General features: G+C 47.6%; 1 protein-coding gene and 1 long non-coding RNA gene across 2 annotated transcripts in view; one reads left to right on the top strand and one right to left on the bottom strand.

Annotated features, from left to right (window-relative positions):
- Positions 1–5,772, top strand: part of LOC8029053 (mitochondrial dimethyladenosine transferase 1) — a 44,963-nt gene extending 39,191 nt beyond the window's left edge. Inside the window, exon 5 of the mRNA XM_002402871.5 lies at positions 2,391–5,772. Coding sequence (XP_002402915.3) covers positions 2,391–2,577 — 187 coding nt within the window. The 3' untranslated portion in view covers positions 2,578–5,772. The remainder of the gene's footprint in view (positions 1–2,390) is intronic.
- A 12,313-nt stretch (positions 5,773–18,085) lies between these two features.
- Positions 18,086–22,206, bottom strand: LOC115319162. Its single transcript, XR_005798484.2, has 2 exons — positions 19,746–22,206; positions 18,086–18,929 (listed from the first exon to the last, which is right to left on the bottom strand). It is a non-coding gene; the product is annotated as an uncharacterized LOC115319162 (long non-coding RNA).
- Between the last annotated feature and the right edge of the window lie 780 nt (positions 22,207–22,986).

The raw sequence follows: 22,986 nt of genomic DNA, 5'->3' as shown, positions 1-22,986 counted from the left end.
GAAACACCTTCCGGCAGCAGCGACGACGATGATGACGAGTGCTTTCTAGGGGCAGTGAACACCGATGACATGGCACGACGTCAACGAGACGATCCGGAGCTGCGAGCCTTAATCGAGCACCTAGAAGGGCGCGGCGGTACCGTACCCCGTGTTTTCTCACGAGCCGTGTCGACCTTCGCCATTCGACAAGGTGTACTCTACAAAGAGAACTTCGGGGACAACAACTCGCCGTGGCTGCTGGTAATCCCGACCGACCTTCGAGGGGAGATCTTTCAAGCATGTCACGACGACCCGACATCCGGACACCTTGGATACAGCCGGACACTGGCCCGTATTCGTGAAAAGTATTACTGGCCCAAGCTCCCCAAGACCGTCCACCTGTACACACGATCATGCCACGAGTGCCAGCGACGCGAGAAACCTCCGACGAGGCCGGCCGGACTCCTGCAGCCTATTTCTCTTCCAACTGCACCCTTCCAGCAGATCGGAATGGATCTACTTGGTCCTTTTCCGCCTTCGACGTCGGGGAACCGCTGGATCATCGTCGCCACAGAATATCTCACACGGTACGCCGAAACGAAAGCTCTTCCTTCGGGGACTGCTGTGGAAGTTGCCAAGTTTTTCATTGAGTCCATCGTCCTCCGGCACGGCGCTCCAGAAGTTCTGATTACAGATCGCGGATCATCGTTCATGGCACAACTGACCCAAGAAATCCTCCGACTCAGTCATACCAGCCATCGTCGTACAACTGCGTACCACCCGCAGACCAACGGGCTGACGGAGCGACTCAACAAGACAATCGCCGATATGATCTCTATGTACGTCGACGTAGAGCACAAGACGTGGGACGAGGTGCTGCCCTACGTCACGTTCGCCTACAATACGGCGGTTCAAGAGACCACTGGATTCACCCCTTTCCAGCTGGTACATGGTCGGAAGGTAACGACCATGCTGGACGCCATGCTGCCCCATGAGCCATCTGACAACGAGAGCGACGACGCCCAGGCGGTTGCTCAACGCGCCGAAGAAGTTCGCCAGCTCGCCCGACTCCTGATTCAAGACCAGCAACGCGTCGACGCCGGCCGCTACAACCTTCGTCGCAGGGACGTCCACTTCCAGCCCGGAGATAGGGTGTGGGTATGGACGCCCATCCGTCGCCGCGGCCTCAGTGAGAAATTGCTGAAGCGCTACTTTGGGCCCTACAAGATCATCCGACGCCTCGGCGATCTGAACTACGAAGTTCTACCCGACGGAACGCGCCCATCTGCAAGACGTCAGCCGCGACCCGAGGTGGTGCATGTCGTCCGGCTGAAGCCGTATTACGAACGATAGGACTCTCCACTCTCGTCGACGAGCGAACTGTGGACTGTGAACTCCGGCTAGCAATTCTGCTGTCCTTTTGTTTTTTTGTTTTCGGTTTTTGTGCTGCATCGGGACGATGCACTTTTAAAGGGGGGGATAATGCCGCGCGCAGGGCTGAGAAAGCAACGCTCGGTCACGGACCCCCAGAAAGTTCTCGTCTATTCATGTACCGCACGTAACTTCTATCATTTATTCCTGCTTTTGTTTTCTAGAAAGTGCGTGTTCATTCTCGCCCCGATCACGCGACGCTCGAGCCGCTTTCGCCGAATCTTCGAGATAGTGACACACTCTAGATAAGAGGCTGCCCGCTACCTTGTCGAGTCAGTTTCGCTTCAGCGTTCGACTCTGCTGCCACGCCGACTTCGACGCCCGCGATGCTCTATTATTATCTTTTGTACTCTTTTATTTTTGGCACAAGTTCGCCACATTAAACGTTTATTTCTTCCTGTTTATTTGTTATTTTTGGTCACGTGACAGTATTGCAATATGTGTTATGAAAACAGAATAAAAAATAGTCCTTAATGGGTTAACCATAGAGCAATTCGTACAAGAAAAAAGGGGAAGTGCAGCTTATGTAGAATCAGGCTTTCATCATCTGAATTCATGCTTTTCAATGTGTGTTGATAGCAGATGACAACAAGGCGTCCATACAAGCGGACATTTGGTTGCAGCCTGGTATCGATTCAATCTTGAGCCGAATGAGTGTTGCAGTGAGGCATCGAACAGTGCAGCATCATTTCCCATTAAGATTGCTTTCTTCCATGCTGCAGAATAAACGCCAAAGTGTATGGCTCCTTGCACGCGGGCGTGGGGAGCTTCTGAGGTGGCCATGTTTCTTTCTCACTGCAATGATGATGATAGAGCAGAAGTAGCAACACCATAGGTTGATTTCGTGGCCAGCGGGCAGCGTTCGGCTTTGTCATTGCCTTTACGTGCTGCAGATGGGATGGAAGTTGTTGCGCACATGTGCCAACGTTCCGCAGAGTGTAGAGAGCGCAGTCAACATGAGGGTCCTTGTCCGCTTGCAGGAACCTGTTCCCCAGCGGCCATCTGGACCTCGCAAAGGACCTGGTCAAGCTGGTCGAGATTGATCCGCAGACCAGGGTGGTGCAGTTGACGGTGGAAGAAGTGGGACGCATCTGCCAGGTGTACGAACATTTCTGCCTGGAGGACGCCAAGCTGTACGAGTACAACTTCCGCCTGGGCAGGTGGTAGGAATAAATGCCCGGGAGCTGGATGTCTGCCCGTGCTGTACAATCTGCAGTCACCATCAGGTTTGACTCGCTGCTCGTGACTAGTTTATAATATAAATTTTTCACTCGGTGGTACATACAGTGGTGTGATTGCTGCGCCAGTTGCGCCAAACTGTGCCAAGAGGCTAACCCTGCTACATCCTTTTTCGTTTGACTGAAATAGTGATAATGTGTGGCAAGCCTGCACCAAACGCTCGTGTGCATCGCCTTCTGAAACCGAAACTGCCGTAATATTACGAGACATCATCCATCCCCTTGCCGCCTGAAATTCGTAAAAGGGGAGGGGTGGGCTGTGTCTCGATTCAAGCCCCTTTATACTGAAAGTAGCGCCAAGCCCGATTTCGCTCGAGAATCTCTTGCTCTTTCCTCCTCTCCGCGAGTCTTTCTCTGTTTCATTCCGATGCTATAGAGTAAGCTCTCACTTGAACGAACTTCAATGGACCCAAGGAAATAGTTCATTTAACTGAAAGTTCACTAAACTGAATATATTCGCTAAAGTATGGAAGAGCATAGGGCACAGCGTAGATCCAGTCAAAAGTGTGAAATACAATTTATGGGGTCATGTACATCGATACAGTAAACTTTCGTTAATTCGACCTCGATGGGACCTTGAAATTGGGTCGAATTATCCGAATGATGGAATTAAAAAAAATGAAAGCCGTTTACAACTCCCTGTAATGCCGAATTAGAGCGCAGCTCTCGAGGAGGAGGGATGGGTACTAAAGGGGGGGGTCCACGTGACCTTGACAATGACGATCCGATGACGTCATCAGTATGATGACGTCATCAATGATGATGACGATGACGATGCGGATGCCAATGACGTCATCAGTGATGATGACGACGATGCGGATGCCGATGACATCACCATGTTGCATGCAACCTGGACTGCATGCAACAGGTTGCATACAACTTGTTGTACGACAGTTGCATGCAACGAGTTGCATGCAACCCGTTGCACGCAACTTCTGAAGGAATTTGAGGTTCTCCCGAGGTCCTCCCAGAGAAACCCGAGGTCTTCCCGAAGAAACCCGAAATCCTCCCGAGGTCCTCCCGAAGGACCTCGGGTTCCTTCGGGACGACCTCGAGTTCTTTCGGGAGGACCTCGGGTCCCTTAGGAAAAATTTACTCATAATGCATCGCGCAGTTACGCCGACGGCGACGCCGCTCAAGCCGGGAACGGGCGCCTAAGAGCTGCGCTCTAAAAGCACAGAAAAGCGGTTAAAATTAAACTTCCTTTTATTGTCCAAAGTACTCACGGATGATCTGCTGCCGTCTGCACTTAAAACTCGCGCCCAAAAGCATGCTCCGGAGCAGCGTAACTAAACGTCACAACCCAAAAAAACCGCGTTTTAAAAAGACAAAAAAAAGTAAGTTTTACAAGCCTATTTTGGCACCAAACAACAAAACAGTCAAAAAAAAAAAAAAAAAAAAATTTGCGCTTTTTGGCACGCAAGAGGGACCGCACACAATGCTACAGAAAAGCGCTTTGAGAGTGTGCGCTGTCTCCGCGCTTGACAACGTGCTATGTTCTCCGCGCGTCCTCCACGCGAGATGGGTTGCGCTGGCTCGTGTCATTCGCTACGGTCCATCTCAACGGCGTAGAGGAGCAGGCGCTCATTTGCGCACGTTCGGCTTTGCAGCAAAGGGCCCGTGTTTCGCCGTAGGTTGCTGGTTTTTCTGCCGTGGTGCCATGCAATGTGAGCCCATGCGCATTCGCTCGGGACGAATGATCCGATGTGGAGTCTTCCCGAGTTCGAACTATGGAACTTTTCTCCCCATAGAAATGTATGGGCACTTGTCGGGACTTTTGAACACGATCAAATTAGACGAAAGTCGGAATTAACCGAGGTCAAACTAACGAAAGTTTACTGTATATCCAAAGTGCATAACAGTTACGTTGCTGCCTCCTCATTTTGAAAAAAATAATCTGTAATTTTCATTTGCACCGGCACTCTTAAAGCCCATGAAGTAAGAAAGCTGTCCAGAGAGTATGTTTTTTTGCACTCCTTCTGGCACAGCTTGTTGCTGTGACGAAGCCATGCCGCGACGGCATCGTCCTCTGGCTCGAAATATCCCATGCTGAGTCGTTTCCCGTTGGGATTGAATGCAGTTTCTCTTTCAAGCTTTGAATTCTGCTTCACTATCGTTGATAATGTTGACGGTGAAATCCCATATTCCTTCGCAACGTCCACTTGCCTTTGACCGTTATCCAGATGCTGAAGGATTTTGAGCTTGTCTGATAGAGACCACCGCTTCCGTTTCGTCTTACTCATTACGAAAGTGGGCGCACAAACTGCCGTCTTGCCTTTGTTACCCAAAACTAAGATGGCCGAACGGAACCCATTACAAAGAAAACACAGACACACTGCGTGGTTGTCTACCGCACCGCCGCTTTGCCTCGGCGGAGCTGTAAATGCCAGCGTTGATACGCCGCCGCTGCAGAGGCGGTGGAGCAACGGGCATCGGCAACGCCAGCACTGCAGAGCACAAAACTTTGTTGGATTGTAAAAATAATCCTGGGTCCGCAGATCTAATTCGTTGAACTGAAATATTCGCTATTTCGAAATTCATTTAACTGAAACATTTTCAGTTGACAGAAAACCATCGGGGATTTTTTTAAAAGTTTGTTATTCTGAAATAATCGTTAAACTGACGCTTGCTGAAGTGAGAGTTTACTGTATACTGTTTCACCTTATGCTGTACTGCAGGAAAGGTTACGAGTGCAAGCTCCTTGCTCTAGGGTTGGCGGCACAAGCTCTCTTGGATTAAGGCCAGCTGCCAACGCTATGAGCTCGCACTTCTAGCCTTTGCTGTGGTGCAACATAAGGTGAAACGGAGTATAGCGCCTCCTAAGCTGCCCCTCCACCAAGTGTCGTGACAGGTGACTGCTGGCAAACCTTTGCTGGATCGGTGTTTTCTGAGTGATTTCGACTCGCAGCTTTCGTGTTTTCCTTTGGATACCAGTTGCCGGTGTACTGACATCTTGGCTACTGGGTATATATGTCTTTCCATTGCTTCACGTCTGGAGCAGGTGTGAAGCAATGGCATTTTGTCCAGCCTTCGGCTGCACGTCTGCTCGGATTGTTCAGTTGGATATCAATTGCAAACTTCCGCTTTATAAACATTCATACAATAAAATGAACTGTGACACAGATCGTCCTAATTTTATTTCCTCTTCGCCAGAGGGGGGCAGAGCCCAGCGGATAAGCGCATGCACATGTCTGATATCCCTGCAGGGGGCACCTAGGTTAGTAGATGTTTGGTGAGTGGCGTCACCACAGACCCCAAGCCCCGCAAGTCTGTGGTGATGCCACTCACCAAACACCTACATGCAAAGATTGCCCGGCCTCGTACGTTGGCAAAAGTGAAAACTTCGCAGAGAGGCTTACGCGACACAAATATGATGTCCGGAAGAAGGATGTGGAGGCGAGCCCCCTTGCGGAACACGCAGGAGCAGCCGACCACACAGTCGACTTCGAGGGAAGCACCGTGCTAGCCTTGGAGAGGAATTGGCGAAAGCGGCTCTTCGTTGAGTCCTGGTTTATCCAGAACACAAAGGGGAATGTGAATCGTTCTTCGGGCTCCCTGCTCAGCAGCTACGTCTCGGGACTGCGTGACGTGAGCAAAGCCCCCAACATCAGTATATGCATTTAGGCGACGCGTGCCTTTTCTTTTCGTCACTCACCCGTGAACAAGGGACCGAACTGGTCGCGAAACGTCAGGCAAATGTTTATTAAAGTTTTGGTTAGAGTCCCTATTTTTCGCTTCAAAACACCCACTAACCTAGGTGCCCCCTGCGGGGATATCAGAAACGTGCATGCGCTTATCGCCTGGCTGTTCGTGGCTTTCCCGTGTCCGAGTAAAAAGGGCACCCTGGTGGTTGAGCCCAGCCTGGGTTAGGCTTGGACCCTTCAAGGCCCTCCAGGTGGGGCACTACACTACTTCGGCCCCGCCTCTTGTAGACGGGAGTCCTGCTGAGGCTCGGCCAGGATCATTCAGTCAGTCGCTGCTTTTCTCTCCTCCTCTTCTTTCCACTTTCATCTTCTTTGGTGGCAAGGGCTAACCATGGGTGGTGATGGACCCCTGTCTGCCTGGCAGCACTGTTAGAGTAATGTATCCAGCAAAGCTTTTTTTGCTACGGTGCGTTACCTGACCCCTTGTTGGGCTCAGTGATGGTGGTGCACGGGAATCCTTAGCATTTCATTGCCCTTCTACCCTCCCTGCCCCTTTAAACCCCATTCAGTGAGATCCTTTAAAGGGCACTGTCCCGAACAACTGACCATTGTAAAAGATCCTGACTCAGAAACGTTCGCAAAGTTTTTTTGCAGGGTGGAACCAAACCGAAAACTGGAAAAAAACGTTATTTTCGCGCGAACCGGAACGGATATCTTTTTCATACGGTTTTCAGTTCATACACGAAGTCAGGTTGCGTGAAAAGTATATGGCGAAAAACGCAGTAACCTGAAAAGTAAACTAAAAAATTAAAGAAACATTATTTTCGCACAAACCGGAGTTGAAGCAGGCCGAAATGTTTATTTTTTCGTTCCTGGACAAAATTGATCAATTATTTTTGCGCCGTTTCATTCATGCGGGAAGTCAAGAAGCGAAAAAAATAGGTAGCGGAGAGCTCTGTAACATTGCATTATCAGGTTTTCGCATAACCGCCATCTTTATAATTTATGAAGTTTGTCTCGAGAACTCAAATGAAATGAGCACGGCAGCTATCAATTCTCTGGGATTTTTGGTCTTATATATTTCTTTAAAAAGTGCCCACATTTGTCCGAACCTTTTCTAGAGGATCGGAAATGGTTCATCAAAGAAACGTTATCACTAGAACATACCCAATTCGTTTGTCAGCAAAAGTGACCAAATAGTGGCAAAATGGTGAGTTGAACTAGTTGGTTTTTCATCTCAAACTAAATGCAAAAAAGAAAAAAAAAGAAAAACAAGAACAAATAGAGGTAGAGACAACACACCTAGTGTTGTCTATACCTCTATTTGTCCTTGTTTTTTTGTTTTTTTTGGCGTTCAGTCCGAGCTTCTTTTGGTGTTTCTTGTCTTCAATTTTGTAGGGTTGTGTGCAATTTAGTTTAAACATCTTGATTTCATTGTACAACTGATCGGATAAAAAAGCGCCGCTGGAGATTTTAGAACCTGCACTAGTTGCTATACTGTTGCGCATCTAATCTGCTTTTAAAATAACTCGGCGGATTTAATAATTTGTCCGAAATTAAAGTCTAGCACCGAGAAGGGGAGGGGGGATTCAATCAACAGTTACAGCTGCAGAAAACAGCAAAACAGCTTCGATCTCTGGTAGCAGAAACAGCAAGGACCAAAACGTTTTCTCCTCAGAAATGCAAACATCAAGGCACACAGCTCTTCTCAGCATTGCTTGATAAGGAGATGCGGTTTTCAGGGGACGCTAACGTGTTGCAGTTTTGGGAGGAGAGAAGGGAACGCCATCCAGAACTCTGCCCATTTGCGCAAGTAGCCCTGGGAGTGCCTGCGACCCAGGTCAGCGCGCAGCGAGCCTTTTCTGCACTGAAGTTGATTCGATCGTCTCATAGGTGCCGTCTTTCCCCGGATATCCGTGACGACATCCTGCTTCGTCAATCAGCTGCCTGACATTGAACCACGCTTTCACCCACGTCCCGAGGTGCCCCAGCACTAGCTCGTTTGTTCCACAAAGTAATGTGACCCTTTCCTTTTTATATGTAACACTTTTATAAAAAATGCATAGTTTATCTTTTGCTGCCGTCAATTGTTTTTGCAGCATATGAGTATGAACTGATTTGAATCTTTCTTTTTGCACTCCGGAGTTAACCAGAGCTGAAACGTTTTCCCTGAACCGGTATGAAAACCAGAACGAAGAGCATTTTGGTTCGACACCCTCGTTTTTTGTAATCGAAGTGTCTAGGGCAGGGTGGTGAAGCTGACCCGGCCTAAGAGCCGCAAACGAAACTACGAAACTTCTAAGAGCCGCAGGGGGGGGGGGGGGGGGGGGCAGGGCGGGGGAAAATTTAAATTTTGTTCAGAGTCTGGCTGTACGTATGAGTGCACAAGGCTGTACGAGAGTACAGCCTTGTGCACTCATAAGTAATAAAGTAGCCAAACCGCGAGCCGTACCTTATTCTGCCTGAAATCCCTTCTTTTTTTTACTGGGGAAACGTGCAAAGGGGCGGGGGGGGGGGGGCAGTCCCTTACGAGGGATCCGCGAGCCGCACTTGGACCAGCAAAGAGTGGCATGCGGCTCGCGAGCTGCGATTAGGCCACCCCTGGTCTAGCGTTGCATCCGACGTAACCCAAGTTACGTCCAAATCTTCGCCTTCCCTAGGTTCACGGGGGAGAGAGAGAGAGGAGGGCGGGGGGGAGGGTTAGGTATCGTATTTACTCGATTCTAAGCCGGCATCGATTCTAGGCCAACCCAACAAAAACGGCAGGGCCGAAAAATAAAAAAAAATTCTCGATTCTAGGTTGACCAAAAAGTATAGGAAAAACGCCATACCTTAAACACGGAACGGAATTTATCTGCAATGTACAGCACTATTTCGGTCACGAATCCGACGGTATGCTCACGGTTAATGTCCGCATTTTTCCTGATCATTCGTCGTCCTCACTGGTATCTTTGTCACTGTCCACTTCCCACAACGCGTGGTCATCCGTACCGTCCAGGGCATTCGAGATGCAACACTTTCGGACCGACTTTACTACCAGTTCCGCCGGGATGTCATCCCATGCGGCCGCGATCCAGCTCGTGGTGCCTTCCCTTCCGTGGTCCTGAGAACGCCATTCTTGTTGCCGCACATGCAAAGAGCTGACCACGCTGCTTTCTCCAGCAATGCACATTTTTTTCGTCCACGCCGAAGTCACTCTGGGCTTGCAGGTTGGACGAGTGTTCAGCAGCCAAGAAAACTTTCCTCTTAAAAGCCGCAGAGTAGTGGCATCGACTGGTCGATGCCATAGCGTCGAGTAGAGACGAACGTTTTGTGTGTTCCGTGGTACACAGCTTATCTTTCCGAAGCGATGTAGACAAGATGGTGTCCCGCGGTCATAGCGGAGCCGGATCCTCGTATCTAGACCGACCCCCGAGCTTCGGATTTAATTTTTTTGGAAAAACTATCAGGCCTAGATTTGAGTAAATACGCTATATGCGTTTTAGTGCTTCGTCCGGACGTAGCGCTAGCCACAGCGTTTTGTAATTCACTCTGAAAATGACTTGAAACCCGGAGCAAAAATGGCACCGTTAAACCGTTAAACCAAACACACATTAAACATTGTGCGAAATGTGCTCTCAGAGGATGACCTGCTTGACAGTAGTAAGGAGAAAATTCTCGAGGGCCTTGGACATCGAACGTAGTCGTGGTAAAGCGCATTATGTTTCGACGCGATGGAATGGAAGCACCAAGCACCTAATCGTCACCTTCCAGCGACACACTCTCCCAGCAACCGTCAATACAGGATATTTAAACTGCCGTGTTTGGCCGTATGTGTTAAACTCTCAATGGCGTTTTTGGTGCCAGCTGTTTGGCCATGGTTCGACGAGTTGTCGCGGCAAAGACACGTGCTCCAAGTGCGGGAGCTTGGAGGACGTTGCAGACGTTTGCGGAAGAGCCGCAAAATGCCCTAACTGTAGTGGCCTGCACCCGGCGTACTCTCGTGAGTGCCCCCTCTAGAAACAAGAGGAGATCCTTTCTTAGAAAGTGAAAGGGAACAACTCTTGTCCCCAGGGCCAGGAAGCGTTTCTTCTTTCTTGCAAGAGGTGGTTTCCTCGAGGTGGTGCGCAGGAGTCCTGCACCAACCTTGGAGTCCCGTGCCACCCAGGTCTTACCTGAAGACCCGGGGGTCCAGGGCCCAGCCCCCAACTCCCAAGAAGCCAGGGGTGCCAGGGGGTCTCCCATCCCATGAGAATGACTTTTCTGCCCCTCCCACTGCCCAGGAGAGGCCTCCACTTGGTGTGCCTGGCCTGGTCCTCCGGTCTCCTACCAGAAGGAGGAAGCGAATTTCTTGCTCTACCCTATGGAGGAGACACCCATGCAGCAGCACGCTCCTCATGTCGCTCCTGGTCTTTCCTCTCGGGAGGAAAAGATGCAAGTGGCTGCCCCGCCACCCACCCCACCTATTCCTCCAGACTCGTCCGAATCGACAATCGAAGCACCCAAGAAACCCAAACCTAGGGTGACTTCTCCCAAGCTGCCCCGGAACCCGTAGATGAAATGTTCTTGGTTTCAGCGATAAATATACAGTCTAAGCTCATTACAACAGACCTGGCTACAACAGACATTTATATATAACATACTGATTTGTGAAGTTCGGTTGGTTTTCCTCTACATACCATTGACTCAACCTCATATCTGCACACAACATACTCTTCTTATAACAGACTGAAATCTGGTTGAAACTCGAGGTCTGTTATAACGAGCTTAGACTGAATCTTATTCGTGAACAAAACCGGATTCATTTGGTGGAACTGCCGAGGTCTACTGCAAAAGAGAGGGGAGGCTGCAACCATGTCGCACGTGTTTTCAACAACCCAGACACAGCGAGAAAAAAGTTGTTTAAAGAAAAGTTGAAGGAACCGACAGGTGCTTCTCACTGGAAACTTGGGCTTCGAGTTGGGCAGCTCTGCATGTGAGGATCTTTTCCCAATGTTTCCCCCGACGTGTCTGAGTGTAGATTAAACATCGTTGTCTGCCCATTTTACCACCAGCATGATCAGCGAGAAGGAGCAGATAACATGAGATACACGGGAAGGGCCGAATCGGTGACCAACTTTTTGTTTCTTCGACATGCCGGCAGCAAGCAGTACACAGGCCATGAAAGGCAAGGGGGAGCGGGGATGAAAGACAGACGGAGTGTGTGTGTTTGTGTGTGTGTGTGTGGGGGGCTGAGCGGAGGGGGCTGAGTCCCGTAAAGGAAAACTCCAGGGGGGCTCGAGCCCCCCCTGCCCCCCGGTTCCGGAGTCTCTGGACGACATTCATGGTTTCCTCAATGAGCTACGGCCTATTGCTGTTGTTCTTTTTGCAGGAAATGTATCTTAACTGCACTCATGAGATATGTTACACCATCATCACATTTTTAGAAAAGAAAGCTTATTCTGCCCATTCTTTTGGTGATTGTGCTGTTGTCGTGCAAAGAGGCATAGCATGTGCGGAGGAGGTACCTCTTTGTACTTCACTTGAAGCTGTAGCAACTTTGTTACAGCAGGTCGTCTCATTACCATTGTGTCTAATATATCTTCCCCCACATGTTCCGCTTTATATTTATGAACTCGAAGGCCTTATTGATCAACCGAAAGAACCATTCTTAATTTAAGTGATTTCATTGTCACAATCATACAGTATTTACTCGCATAATGAACACACTTCTTTTTCCGAAAAATTGAGCCAGATTTGGGAGAGACATTCTTTACACGGGGTAAAATCTTTGCATTTACACACTTTGCGCAAGTGTCATTTTAGGTGCCTACTATGTAATAATGCATTTGTGAATTGACAGCACCGCGTGTCTGTCTCCTTTGACTCGGAGAAGGCGTACAACACAGCATGGAGGTACGGAATCCTTGGGTTCCTGTTCCCATGTCGTTTACGTGGTTGCATGCTCCATTGTATAAAATGCTTTCTGTCTGATGGCACCTTAGACTAGGTGCTTCCTATTCTGACCCTTTTACTCAGGAAAATGGTGTGCCACAAGGGGGAGTCTTGAGCCTTACATTATTTGCTGTTACGTTTAACTCTTTCAGAGCTCATACCAATCACCATCTCATATTCCTTGTACGTTGATGATGTCCAGATTTCAGTTTCTTCCTGCAATTTGTCCAGCTGCGAGCGCCAGCCACAGCTCACAATAAAGAAAATGCGTAAGTGGGCCGATGAGAATGGCTTTCAGTTTTTGCCTGAAAAAAGTCTGCGCGCACCTTTCTCTCTTTGTCGAGGAATAACACTAGATCCGGCTTTGGAGATCAACAGAACTCCTACATCCATATGTTGGAAATGCAAGTTTCTAGGCCTCATCTTTGACAGGAAGTTAAATTTTATCTCTCATCTGAAACAGCTGCAACTTAAATGCCTAATGTCTGCTAATATCCTCAAGGTCCTTTCGCATAAGTCACAGGGATCCGACAGAAAGTGTCTGTGGCTTTTGTACAGTTCTCTCTCGAGATCCTGCCTCGATTATGGAACAATAGCGTATGGATCAGCAAGGTCGTCAGCACCAAAGATGTTCGATCCTGTGTACCACTCGCCTAGCAACAGGGGCTTTCTGCGTGTCGCCTGTTCCCAGCTTGTATGCTGAATCTCACCAGATATCCCTTTTCAAACGACGACAGTATTTGAGTCTATCTTATGTTGCCAGGATTTTATCTGACCCCGATCATCCAACATATTCTGCCCTTCAGCCTCCCCGGTTTTTCCATTTTTTTAAGAATGAGCCAAGTATAGTGCGGCCGTTGAGTTTTCGCGGTTTTACTGCCGAGGCATCTCTTGGGCTCAATGTTAGGGGAGTTAATTTTTTTAAGAATGCCGAATACACCGCCTCTTGGAATGTGCTCCCAGTTTCATGTGACTGGTCGCTCACCTTGGTTGAGCAAACATTGCGTTTCCCCACTGGTCCTACGTCAAAAGTTTTGCGAAGATTAAAAAAAACAAAATGTGGAGGGCCATATTTAGTTTTATACAAATGGTGCAAAGACCTCGTTTTTCTTTTTTTGTAGGCATGGCTGTTTACTTTGATGGTTTCGAAAAAGTTTGTCGACTGCATAATATTGTGAGTATTTTTGCTGCTGAGCTCAATGGAGTTTTCATTAGCATTGAATACATCATAATAATATAATAATAATATACTTTATTTTCTGGTAGTGTCCAAAAACGGCCACGAAGGCTTAGTACTTATTGGTACACTATAAACGAAATAACCATTGCATTAAAGATGCATCTGACTGTTGAGGCACAGGTTAATCAATACTAGCCACAAAATTGACAAACGCAATACACTCGTATACCAAGACGCTAGAGCTAACACAAAGCACTAAAATCAAAAGAAAACACAATGCTAGAAATGCAAACAAAGTTTGACACTCTATAAATGCTTCACCATTTTTAAAAACGTATCTGCATAGTAGATGTCAAGATCAGGAACAGAAAGCTCGTTATGAAGGTGCTGGATCCTAAACATTGGCAAGGCATGGTGTGGTGTATTTGGGTAAAATTGCTAAAAAAATCTACGAGTAGGAAAAGGGACATGAAGGCTCACAGATGATACGAGTGAAATACTATATCAATTCTACAAAATGTTAAGGTGGACTAGTTGGATATGCATTTTCGAAATAAATAGCGCGAAGTTCAAGTACAAATTGACGGAACAAGTGCTAACTCACAAGTGTCGTTTTAATAATCACACAGAAGATGAGAAGGAGGTAGCATTTCTCTCTCGTCTTTCTTTTTGGCATGAAAAAATTTCCAAAATGAAATTGCTTTGATGGGAAGAGGAAGTAACGTTGAAAGAACTGAGAAATAACAATAAAGGAAGAGCAGGGCGTTACATTAAAAAAACGGAATTAGCAGAAAGAAAGGATGGAAGTTGTTCACAGTAAACCGATGAAACATCTTCAAGTAGGAAAGTTCAGGTAATGAAGTTCTTTGTCAGTTAATGCCACTGATGGTGCACTGACACTCGAGTTTTCCTTTTCTTTTATGGTCATTGCCTCGTATAGCTCCCTGGATTTTTTCTCACGGAACCTTTGCAGGACCTTAGTCTCTGTAAGTATTGGTTTGCAGTGACAGTCCCTTACGTGCACTGCGAGATGCCCCGATGGTGTTGATTTGAGTGACGCAGCATGTTCACGTAGCCTGGTGTTCACGCACCAGCCGGACTGACCAACATATGCTCTGCCACAGGTGAAAGGTATTTCATATATAACCTGGCTTTAGCAAGGTATATATGTTTGCATGTGCCTCTGGTCGCATTCTTTGCGACATTCATCTGGGGAATTTATCATAGGACAAAGCTTCTTTAGCTTGTCTGGTGCTGCAAAGACGACAGGGATGTTATACCTGGCAGCCACCTTTTTCATGTTGTGTGATACCCGGTGAATGTAGGGTATTGCAGCTGGGCGTTGTCCTTTGTTCTTGGCTTTTTCTTTCCGTCTGCGGGTGTTGATCATTCTTTCTACTGCATCGTACAAGGTGGTACTTGGATAACCAGAGGTCTTGAGTCGGGGTATTTGTGTCTCGAAGCACTGTCTTGCCTTGTAATCATGACTTTTTGAGGGCTGTGCTAATACACTTTTTGATAATTGCCATTTTAATGAGTTTTGAATGGGAGGACTCATGTTGGAGTATATGGTTCCTTGACCACGGCATGTACAGGGTGTCACAAAAGAAAATTTACACGGTCTTTTTTACCACAAAAAGAAACTAGGCATCGCCGAACGCTCATTCTCCGCCCAAAGGTAGAGCTAGAGGTCACAACCAGATGCCAAAGTTTCAACCCGATCCGATAACTTAATCAAAAGTTATAAATGATTTTCTGAAAATTTCAATGGGAAAATGGCGGCCGACGGAGTTTTCAAACACATGGGGCTCTATGGCACCAGAAACCGAAAACGGGCGAAAATGGGCTCCTTTTTCCCATTGAAATTTTCAGAAAATCATTTATAACTTTTGATAAAGTTATCGGATCGGGCTGAAACTTTGGCATCTGGTTGTGACCTCTAGCTCTACCTTTGGGCGGAAAATGAGCGTTCGGGGATGCCTAGTTTATTTTTGCGGAAAAAAAGACCGTGTAAATTTTCATTTGTGACACCCTGTACATCCAGCAAGTATGGTTTAGTTGGAATATCATCCATAGATCAAGAAATTGAAAGCTGTTGCCTGTCGGTAGCTCGGGTGTAAAGTTGAGTCCTTGTGCGTTTTCAGTGAAGATTGAACGTATTGCCGCGCGCGCAGCTGGCCAAGTAGGCAGTGCGTGCGTGGAATGGTTATCGCGCCTGCCTCCCACGCGAAAAGCTAGGGTTCGAATCCTGGGAGCGGTGTGTCGTGTTTATTCCTGCAATTTAGTGTTCTGGAGAATTCGAGAATCATGTTGCTTGTTCCAGGCCCGAATGTTCTACGCGTCGAAGTTTCTACGCCGATTATTCCAGAAGACCACGCATGTACATAAGGGGCTCCGCGTGGCGAGCCACAATCAGTTTCGCCCCAGCGTTCGACTCTGCTGCTACGCCGTCTTCGACGCCCGCGACGCTGTTATTATCTTTTGTACTCTTTTATTTTTGGCACAAGTTCGCCACATTAAACGTTCATTTATTCCTGTTTATTTCTTGTTTATTGGTCACCACCCGTGACATTTTGGTGGAGGTGCGGGGTGCCACATGCCAGTGCAGCGTTCCCCACCCAGGTGAGAAGACCACTCAACGCGGAACCTGAAACTCGGACCAGTCGCCGTACCCAAGGTCTACACCCGGAATACGGACTTCTGCCACCCCGGACCAGGCAGCCAACGAGGCCGACGATGGACAACCAGTCGTCGCAAAACCCGTCCACCGCCGCCGTCGTATACCTTCCCGTCGCACCCCGGACTCCGACGCCATTCCACGGGGAGGTCCACGAGGACGTTGAAGATTGGCTGCAACATTACGAACGAGTTGCTCGCCATAACACATGGACTCCGGAGCAGTGCCTTCAGAACGTCTACTTCGCTCTGGAAGGCACGGCGCGCACCTGGTTCGAGAACCACGAAGCGTCGATTTCGTCGTGGGAAGAATTCCAGGCCGAGCTGCGACGCACCTTTGCCAACCAGCACCGACGACAGCGTGCCGAAGAACTCCTGTGAGCGAGAACCCAAGGGCCGACCGAAAGCGTCACGAGCTTCGTCGAAGACGTTCTCCACATGATGAATCGGGCCGACCCAAACGCTCCCGAAGAGAAAAAGCTCCGGGTCTTAATGTGCGGCGTCAAGGAAAACATTTTCGGAGGCCTTGTTCGGAGGCCTTGTTCGGAGCCCGCCTACCACCATCGAAGGTTTCATCACAGAGGCCACCAACATCGAACGTGCCCTCCAAGCACGCGCCGCCCACTATCACCGAGTTCCCAGCGTCGCTGACTTCTCATCTTCCGGCTACAACCCCACGGACATCCGCGAGATAATCCGGGACGTCGTGCGGGGGGAAATCAGGAAGATGCTAACTGCTGCCACAAGCCCGGCTACGCCCTCAGTCGCTGAGATTGTCCGGGAAGAACTTCAGCAGGCGCTGCAGCCAGAAGTTCTCACCAGCAGCGCTCCTGAACCACCGAAGCTGAGCTACGCCGCAGCTACCCGACGACCACCGCCCCCTGCTCACCCGTATACGGCACCACCTCGACGTGAACCTCTAGCGTTGCAGTATTCACGACGCCATGAAGATCGGGCGTACGTCCACCCAGAACAAGTTGCTCCACGAAAGACCGACGTGTGGAGGACGGCCGATCGACGCCCGTTGTCCCAAGTAGCACTAAACGTAGCCACAATGTTACTGGAATGTTGTCAGGTAACGTTGCCGAACGTTGCTAACGACCGCGGATTCTACCGTCCAGTAACGTTACACCACAATGTTACAGTAACGTAACTGCATACGTTACCTGGACATTACCCAAATAATGTTACTGGAACGTTGTTAGATAACGTTGCCAAACGTTGCTAATGGCCACCAGTTCTACCTCCCAGTAACGTCGCATCAAAATGTTGCAGTAACGTAGCTCTCTACGTTACCTGGACGTTAGATCAGTGATGTTACTCGGACGTCGTCAGCTAACGTTGCCAATTGTTGTTAATGGCCACGAATTCTACCATCCAGTAATGTTACACCAAAATGTTGCACTGACATTACGGCTTACTTAAAAGTGAAGGAATAAAAACGCGAAGAACATGCACAAACAAGCACTCTTTCATTTCGCAACAACATTTATTTTTTCAGGAGCAAAGAATTGCACACAGGTCGAGATCAACTAGATACCGAAGGCGGGAGGGAAGAGAGGGATAGGGAGATAAGGGCCAGAAGTGGAAGAATCTGGGAACCTTGACTAAAACACATGGAGTGTCACTGACTCAACCCTTATCTTCCTGAAGTTCCCTCGATCCAGCCTTCCATTTGCAGTTAATCTTGACCTGTGTGCGAGTCTTTGCTTCCAAAAAACAAGCGTCGTAACTAAATGAAAGAGCGGTCATCTGTGTTTGTCCTCACTTCTTTTATTAGTAAACATTTTAACAAAATGCTGGCACTGGCCAGATATTACTGCATGTGTTACTTGGACATTATTGAACAATGTTACCCGAAAATTACTAACATTGACAAGCGTTGCCAGGAAACTGCATATATGGTTGTCATGAAGTCATTTTTTGAGCTGGTGCCTGATATGAGTAAATGGATGAGCATTACAGGCCATTAATGAATCAGCATTTTGAAGTCCTAGAAGCAAGACTCCAGAAGAAAACAAGAGGTTATTGGAATAAATTTATTTCAAAAACGAAACAAACATTACAAGTACCAGTGTATTCTTCTGTTTCTTACAAGCTATTAGATCTACAAAATTGTAAAGAACACACTAAATTACAAGGCTGATCTGCATGGAAATAAAAACGCAAAATATTAAAATTCCCAGCAACATAAAGCAAGCAGCTTGAAATAAAATTCTAAATATATCTCAAACTACACCCGATCTTGGGCTAGGACATATAAATAAATAATGGAGGCAATAAACCAGAAAGGACTAGAAAAAGAACATAGATTTTAAAACTTGTAAAAATACCATACTAATGTGTACATAAATTAAATAAAAGAAACCACTAGCTAGGGCTAAAATGTATACATGAATAGAAATAAAAGGTAACATATGCATATTAAAAATTGCCATAAAAAATTCAAACAACAGGCACTCACTCATGGGATGGTTGTAAAAAAAAGAGAAAGAAATCATTAGACAAAAAAGCTTTTAAATGATTCAAATAGCATGATTTTTTTTTTTCGATTCCATGCATTTAACACGGTTAACCAATTCCATGCTTCCAACAGGGATCAAAGTAACCAACTACAGACATTTAAAACTATAACAGAAAAATCAAGGCAGAAACATGCTGAAAAACAGTGCAAAATGCACGGATAAGAGAACACACAGGACAAGGTGCTGTGTGTTCTTTTCTCTTTGTCTGGTTTTTGCACCGTTTTTCAACATCAATTCTTACCAACTAGCCCAGCCCAACTGTCCATTCTTGTAATCAGAAACATGCTTGCCTTCTCCCCTTGTGGCAGCCCCTCAGTCACTCCTGGGAAGAGGCACGCTGCTCCTGCAAAAAAATAAAACAAAAACGTTGGTTGCGTTCAGATAATGGGTGCCTATTTCAGTGCAGAGAGTGTCATCAAGATAAAAAAAAAAGCCTACCTCTGTTCTAACACAGTTTTGCCTCAGTTTCTTTGCATGCACAAGCCATTCTTTTCATCCAGTTTAGACCTTTTCCGCAAAGTGTGACCTACCCACAAGGAGTGATGCGCCTGCTCAAGCATGTTTTGATGGCTGAGCACTGGCAACACGTTCGGCCAACAACCTGATATGGCAGTCCCACAGAAAACCATGCCATGTGTCTGATTCTCACTCTCCTTCTAGGCCTCTTTCAACTTCTTTACACTGAAGCATAAAAAGCAACCTGCTAGCAAAACAAACTCTCTAGCTAGCTGAAGCCTAACGTGGACCTAATGATAACATGCTAGAAAGATTTTTAGGCAGTAATTGGGGGCCCTGTCCAGAAGGGTGTACCCCTCCCCCCTCCCTCCGAGCGGCGTCGCCGTCGGCGTAACTGTGAGGTCACGTGACCCTCCTGAAGGGGGGTAATGTGACCTCGGGAGGTCACGTGACCCCGCGGGGACGTTTCGGCACAATGCCGGAACGTCGCCGCGGTTATGGCGACGGCGACACCGCTCAAGCCGAAAACGGGCGCCTAAGAGCTGCGCTGTAAGAGACACCAAAACAGCAGGTGCTCAATAAACAATATGGATACCATTCACTATCACAATTGCGGCTAACCAAGCTGAGGCTAATCACATAAAATAAAAAATCTAAAAGCTAGAAAGCGTTAAGAAATTGTAGCAACAAAAAGCAAACATACACGTGTGCGTTTTTGCTTGGGCACTGGTGCACGTTCTGGAAGTTGAGGGGCTGGCTGAGTGCTAGGTCGTTCCTGCAGAAGAGACAAGCTTGACGGAAAAGGAGCAGTCTCTTCCTTTTTCTTTTCTCTCCCGCTCTTCATTATTCGTTGATAGGTCGGACGCCGCTTCCGGATTTTTTTTCTTTGAACTTTGCATCTTCATATGTCACTGAAACAAGAAAGCCGAGCACACCAGTCAAATGTTTAACCACCACAAGCTCGTTTGCGCCCCAACCTTTTGTTCATTAAATCAAATATGCTCGCATTATGCTTAGACAGTTTTTAGGTTTTAGGCCAACTTTTTCGGGCTCATGTATACAATCTGTCAGGATCGGGCCAAGCTCAGGCTTATATTAAACAAAACAAATATTTTGTCGGGCTTGGGCCGGGCTCAAGTTTCTGTCTAAAATTCTGCCGGGTCCGGGCCGGGCCCGAGCCGTGTCTCTTCAAGGCCAAGTCTGGCCGGGCCTGGAAATGAAATATTCTATCGGGCTCGGGCCGGGCCCGGGCCATGCCTCTACCGGGCCGGGTCGTGCCGTGCCTAGAAATTCTGGCTCGTACAGTACTCTAGCACACTCTACATTAGGTGAGCAGAGCCCGCGCTCTGCTCTAAGCAGAGCGCGGCTCTGCTTAGAGCCTATTTCTCTGCCCCAAGGTTCTCAACTCCTTGCTCAGGGCACTCAATGGCATTTCTGGCTCGTTTTCCTTGACTGGGCTCGCTTTTTGACAATATCTCTGATTTTTCCCGGTAATTAAAATATTCCTGACTATTCCCGGTTGCTAGACACCCGCTATACTTACAACATGATGCCATCACCTGACAGGAGAATGTGGCCCAGTCAGTAAAGGGCTCTTCACGCTCTCAATTACCATCATCAACCGATTTGATCTGTAGGGTGGCCATGCCGTGCGGCCATTGCACACCCAACAGGTAGGAACAACTGCAACATCATTTTCCGCCAAAAAATGGACCACAGAGTACATTTCCTGAAATCAACAAATAAAGCAACAAATAAATGGACAACAGAGTACATTTCCTGAAATCAACAAATCAAGCCTGTATTACCTCAAAGGCCACTCATAAGCCACGAAAAATAGTTTTTGAATTAAGCACAACCAATGTGCAACGGTTGCAAACATGGATCCCACTTGCAAGTGAAGTAGAAGAAAAACTGCATAGCCCTGGTTATATTGCAAGCAGACGCACTTCCACCTGATGTCCTGCACACTCCACACTGAATACTACTTGGAGAGCCCTGTAGCTCTAAAAATCCCTAGCTCTGATGATGGCAACTTTGAAGTATAAAGGTTGCCGAGATTTCGGAAAAACTGTCCGCAGATGCTACGGTTCCCATCTGACTCAATGAAGTTCCTAACAACAGCAATGTTGCCATACTTCAGTTGAACACAGTTGAACACAGTGCAGTGAGCTAAAACAAGCTCACTGCACTGGGTTTTCTTGAAGCTTGGCGGCTCAGGTTGTTGCTTGAGCAGAGCACACTTCTGTTGCACAGATCTTGACACGGTGGTGGGATTCACTTCTGAGTGCCTCTTGATAACCTGCTGCAGTGCCAAGGAAGGACCCCTCACCAACTTCTTGATCTTCCCAAGGAAGTTCTCAAAGGGAAAGGCCGAGAAGGTGTTGACAGGGCCGAACCTTCGAACGTCTTGTCAGGTGGATCAGGGAGTGCATGTTGTAGACATAAACCCCCTCATACAAGGTACCAGCTCCAGAAACAAACTCTCTCAAGAGAGATTCTGCAAGATCACAGCGTGTCAAAGAAAATTTAATTGGGGCTGGCTAGGATGGTCATAACACAGCTCAGCTTTATGAAGTGTCCATAAAAGCGCTTTTCCAAATGCTTTCTAAGGACCACGGGCCCGGGGGAACTGATAAGGGGATAAAGGAAAGGGGGTTTTGAAGGCCGGGGATTTTGAAGAGGGGGAGGTAACGCGGGGAATTCGCAGCGGGGATTTTGACACAGGTGTTCTGAGATTAGGTTATTTCGTGCACCACTCGTATCACTCGACTCAGATTCACACTCGGAAGCTCGTTGGTATTCAAACTCTCCGGAAAAACTTGCATGTGCTGCCACGGCCTGTTGTCCAGGTGAAAGAGGGTATGCTTCCTCACTGTCCACCGACTCCTCACTGCTCGTACCGCAACTTTCAAGTTCCTTGCGAACACTTTCGGCTACTCTACGTCTTTTTTGGCGATCGGCTAGCTCTGATAGCGAACGCTTCACCCGCTCCATTGTTCAGCACAAGTAGTAACAACAACGAAAATGAAACATACCTTTGTTTACGTTTCCTCCACGCCGAGAGATCGGCAGAGCGGTCCGATGAAACCACTATTCTGACTATTCTCCATGGATGAAAGAGGCCTTGACGGCATCGACGGTCCGTTGACATACGGTCACGTGGTCAACCTGGCTTCGACCTTGCTTGGCTTGAGCTACTTGCACTCTTGGCATCTTGGCTTGTCAACAGTGTGCGTAAACAAGTAAACAGCAAGTAAACGACTGAACATGAAGTGTCAAGTAGGAATAAACTCTGGAAATTTATCTGACAGTTCTAAATTAAGTTTTCTTTAAGAATTATAAAACATGAGATTGGTTGGAGAAATTGGAAATTAGTTTAAGCCGTACAGCCAGTACAGCTGGTACAGCTGGTACAGCCATAACCGTAAAGCCGTACTTGTGCAATCATGGTGGACGGTGGTGATGTGTTGATCTTGCAACGCCTTGGAGTGAATCAGTGGATGACCTCGACCGTAATATCGGTAATGATAGTGAACTGTTAACGTCGAAACGGTAGTACCGTAGCTATGCGACTGTGCTGTGCCATTGTGATGTGTCCAGATAACAAATGTAGGCATGGTCCACGCAGAGCGAGCTTCGAAGCCTCAAACTCAAATATTGGAGCTTTATGTCCCGAGATGGTTTGGTTTTGTTCTGACCACTTGTGTCGACAGCTCTTTGGCTAGAAGTGAACGAGGACAACCTATGTGTGTGCGATTATACTCGTTTCATTTTAATTGCGAGCGAAGCAGAAGCACACGAGTGACGCACAGCCGCCCGTGCGCTGGAAATATTGTTCATCAACAATAGTATGCGCTATCATCATCACTCACTCGTCCGCACGCTTCACTTCTCTTCTTTTACGGTAATGGCCGTGCATGGCCCTTTCGGCCATTCATTTT

This window comes from Ixodes scapularis, unplaced genomic scaffold, assembly GCF_016920785.2.
Source record: "Ixodes scapularis isolate PalLabHiFi unplaced genomic scaffold, ASM1692078v2 PGA_scaffold8__174_contigs__length_109621045, whole genome shotgun sequence".
In the NCBI taxonomy this organism is placed as follows: domain Eukaryota; kingdom Metazoa; phylum Arthropoda; class Arachnida; order Ixodida; family Ixodidae; genus Ixodes; species Ixodes scapularis.
Note: the sequence above shows the minus strand (reverse complement) of the source record. Positions and strands in the feature narration are given on the sequence as shown.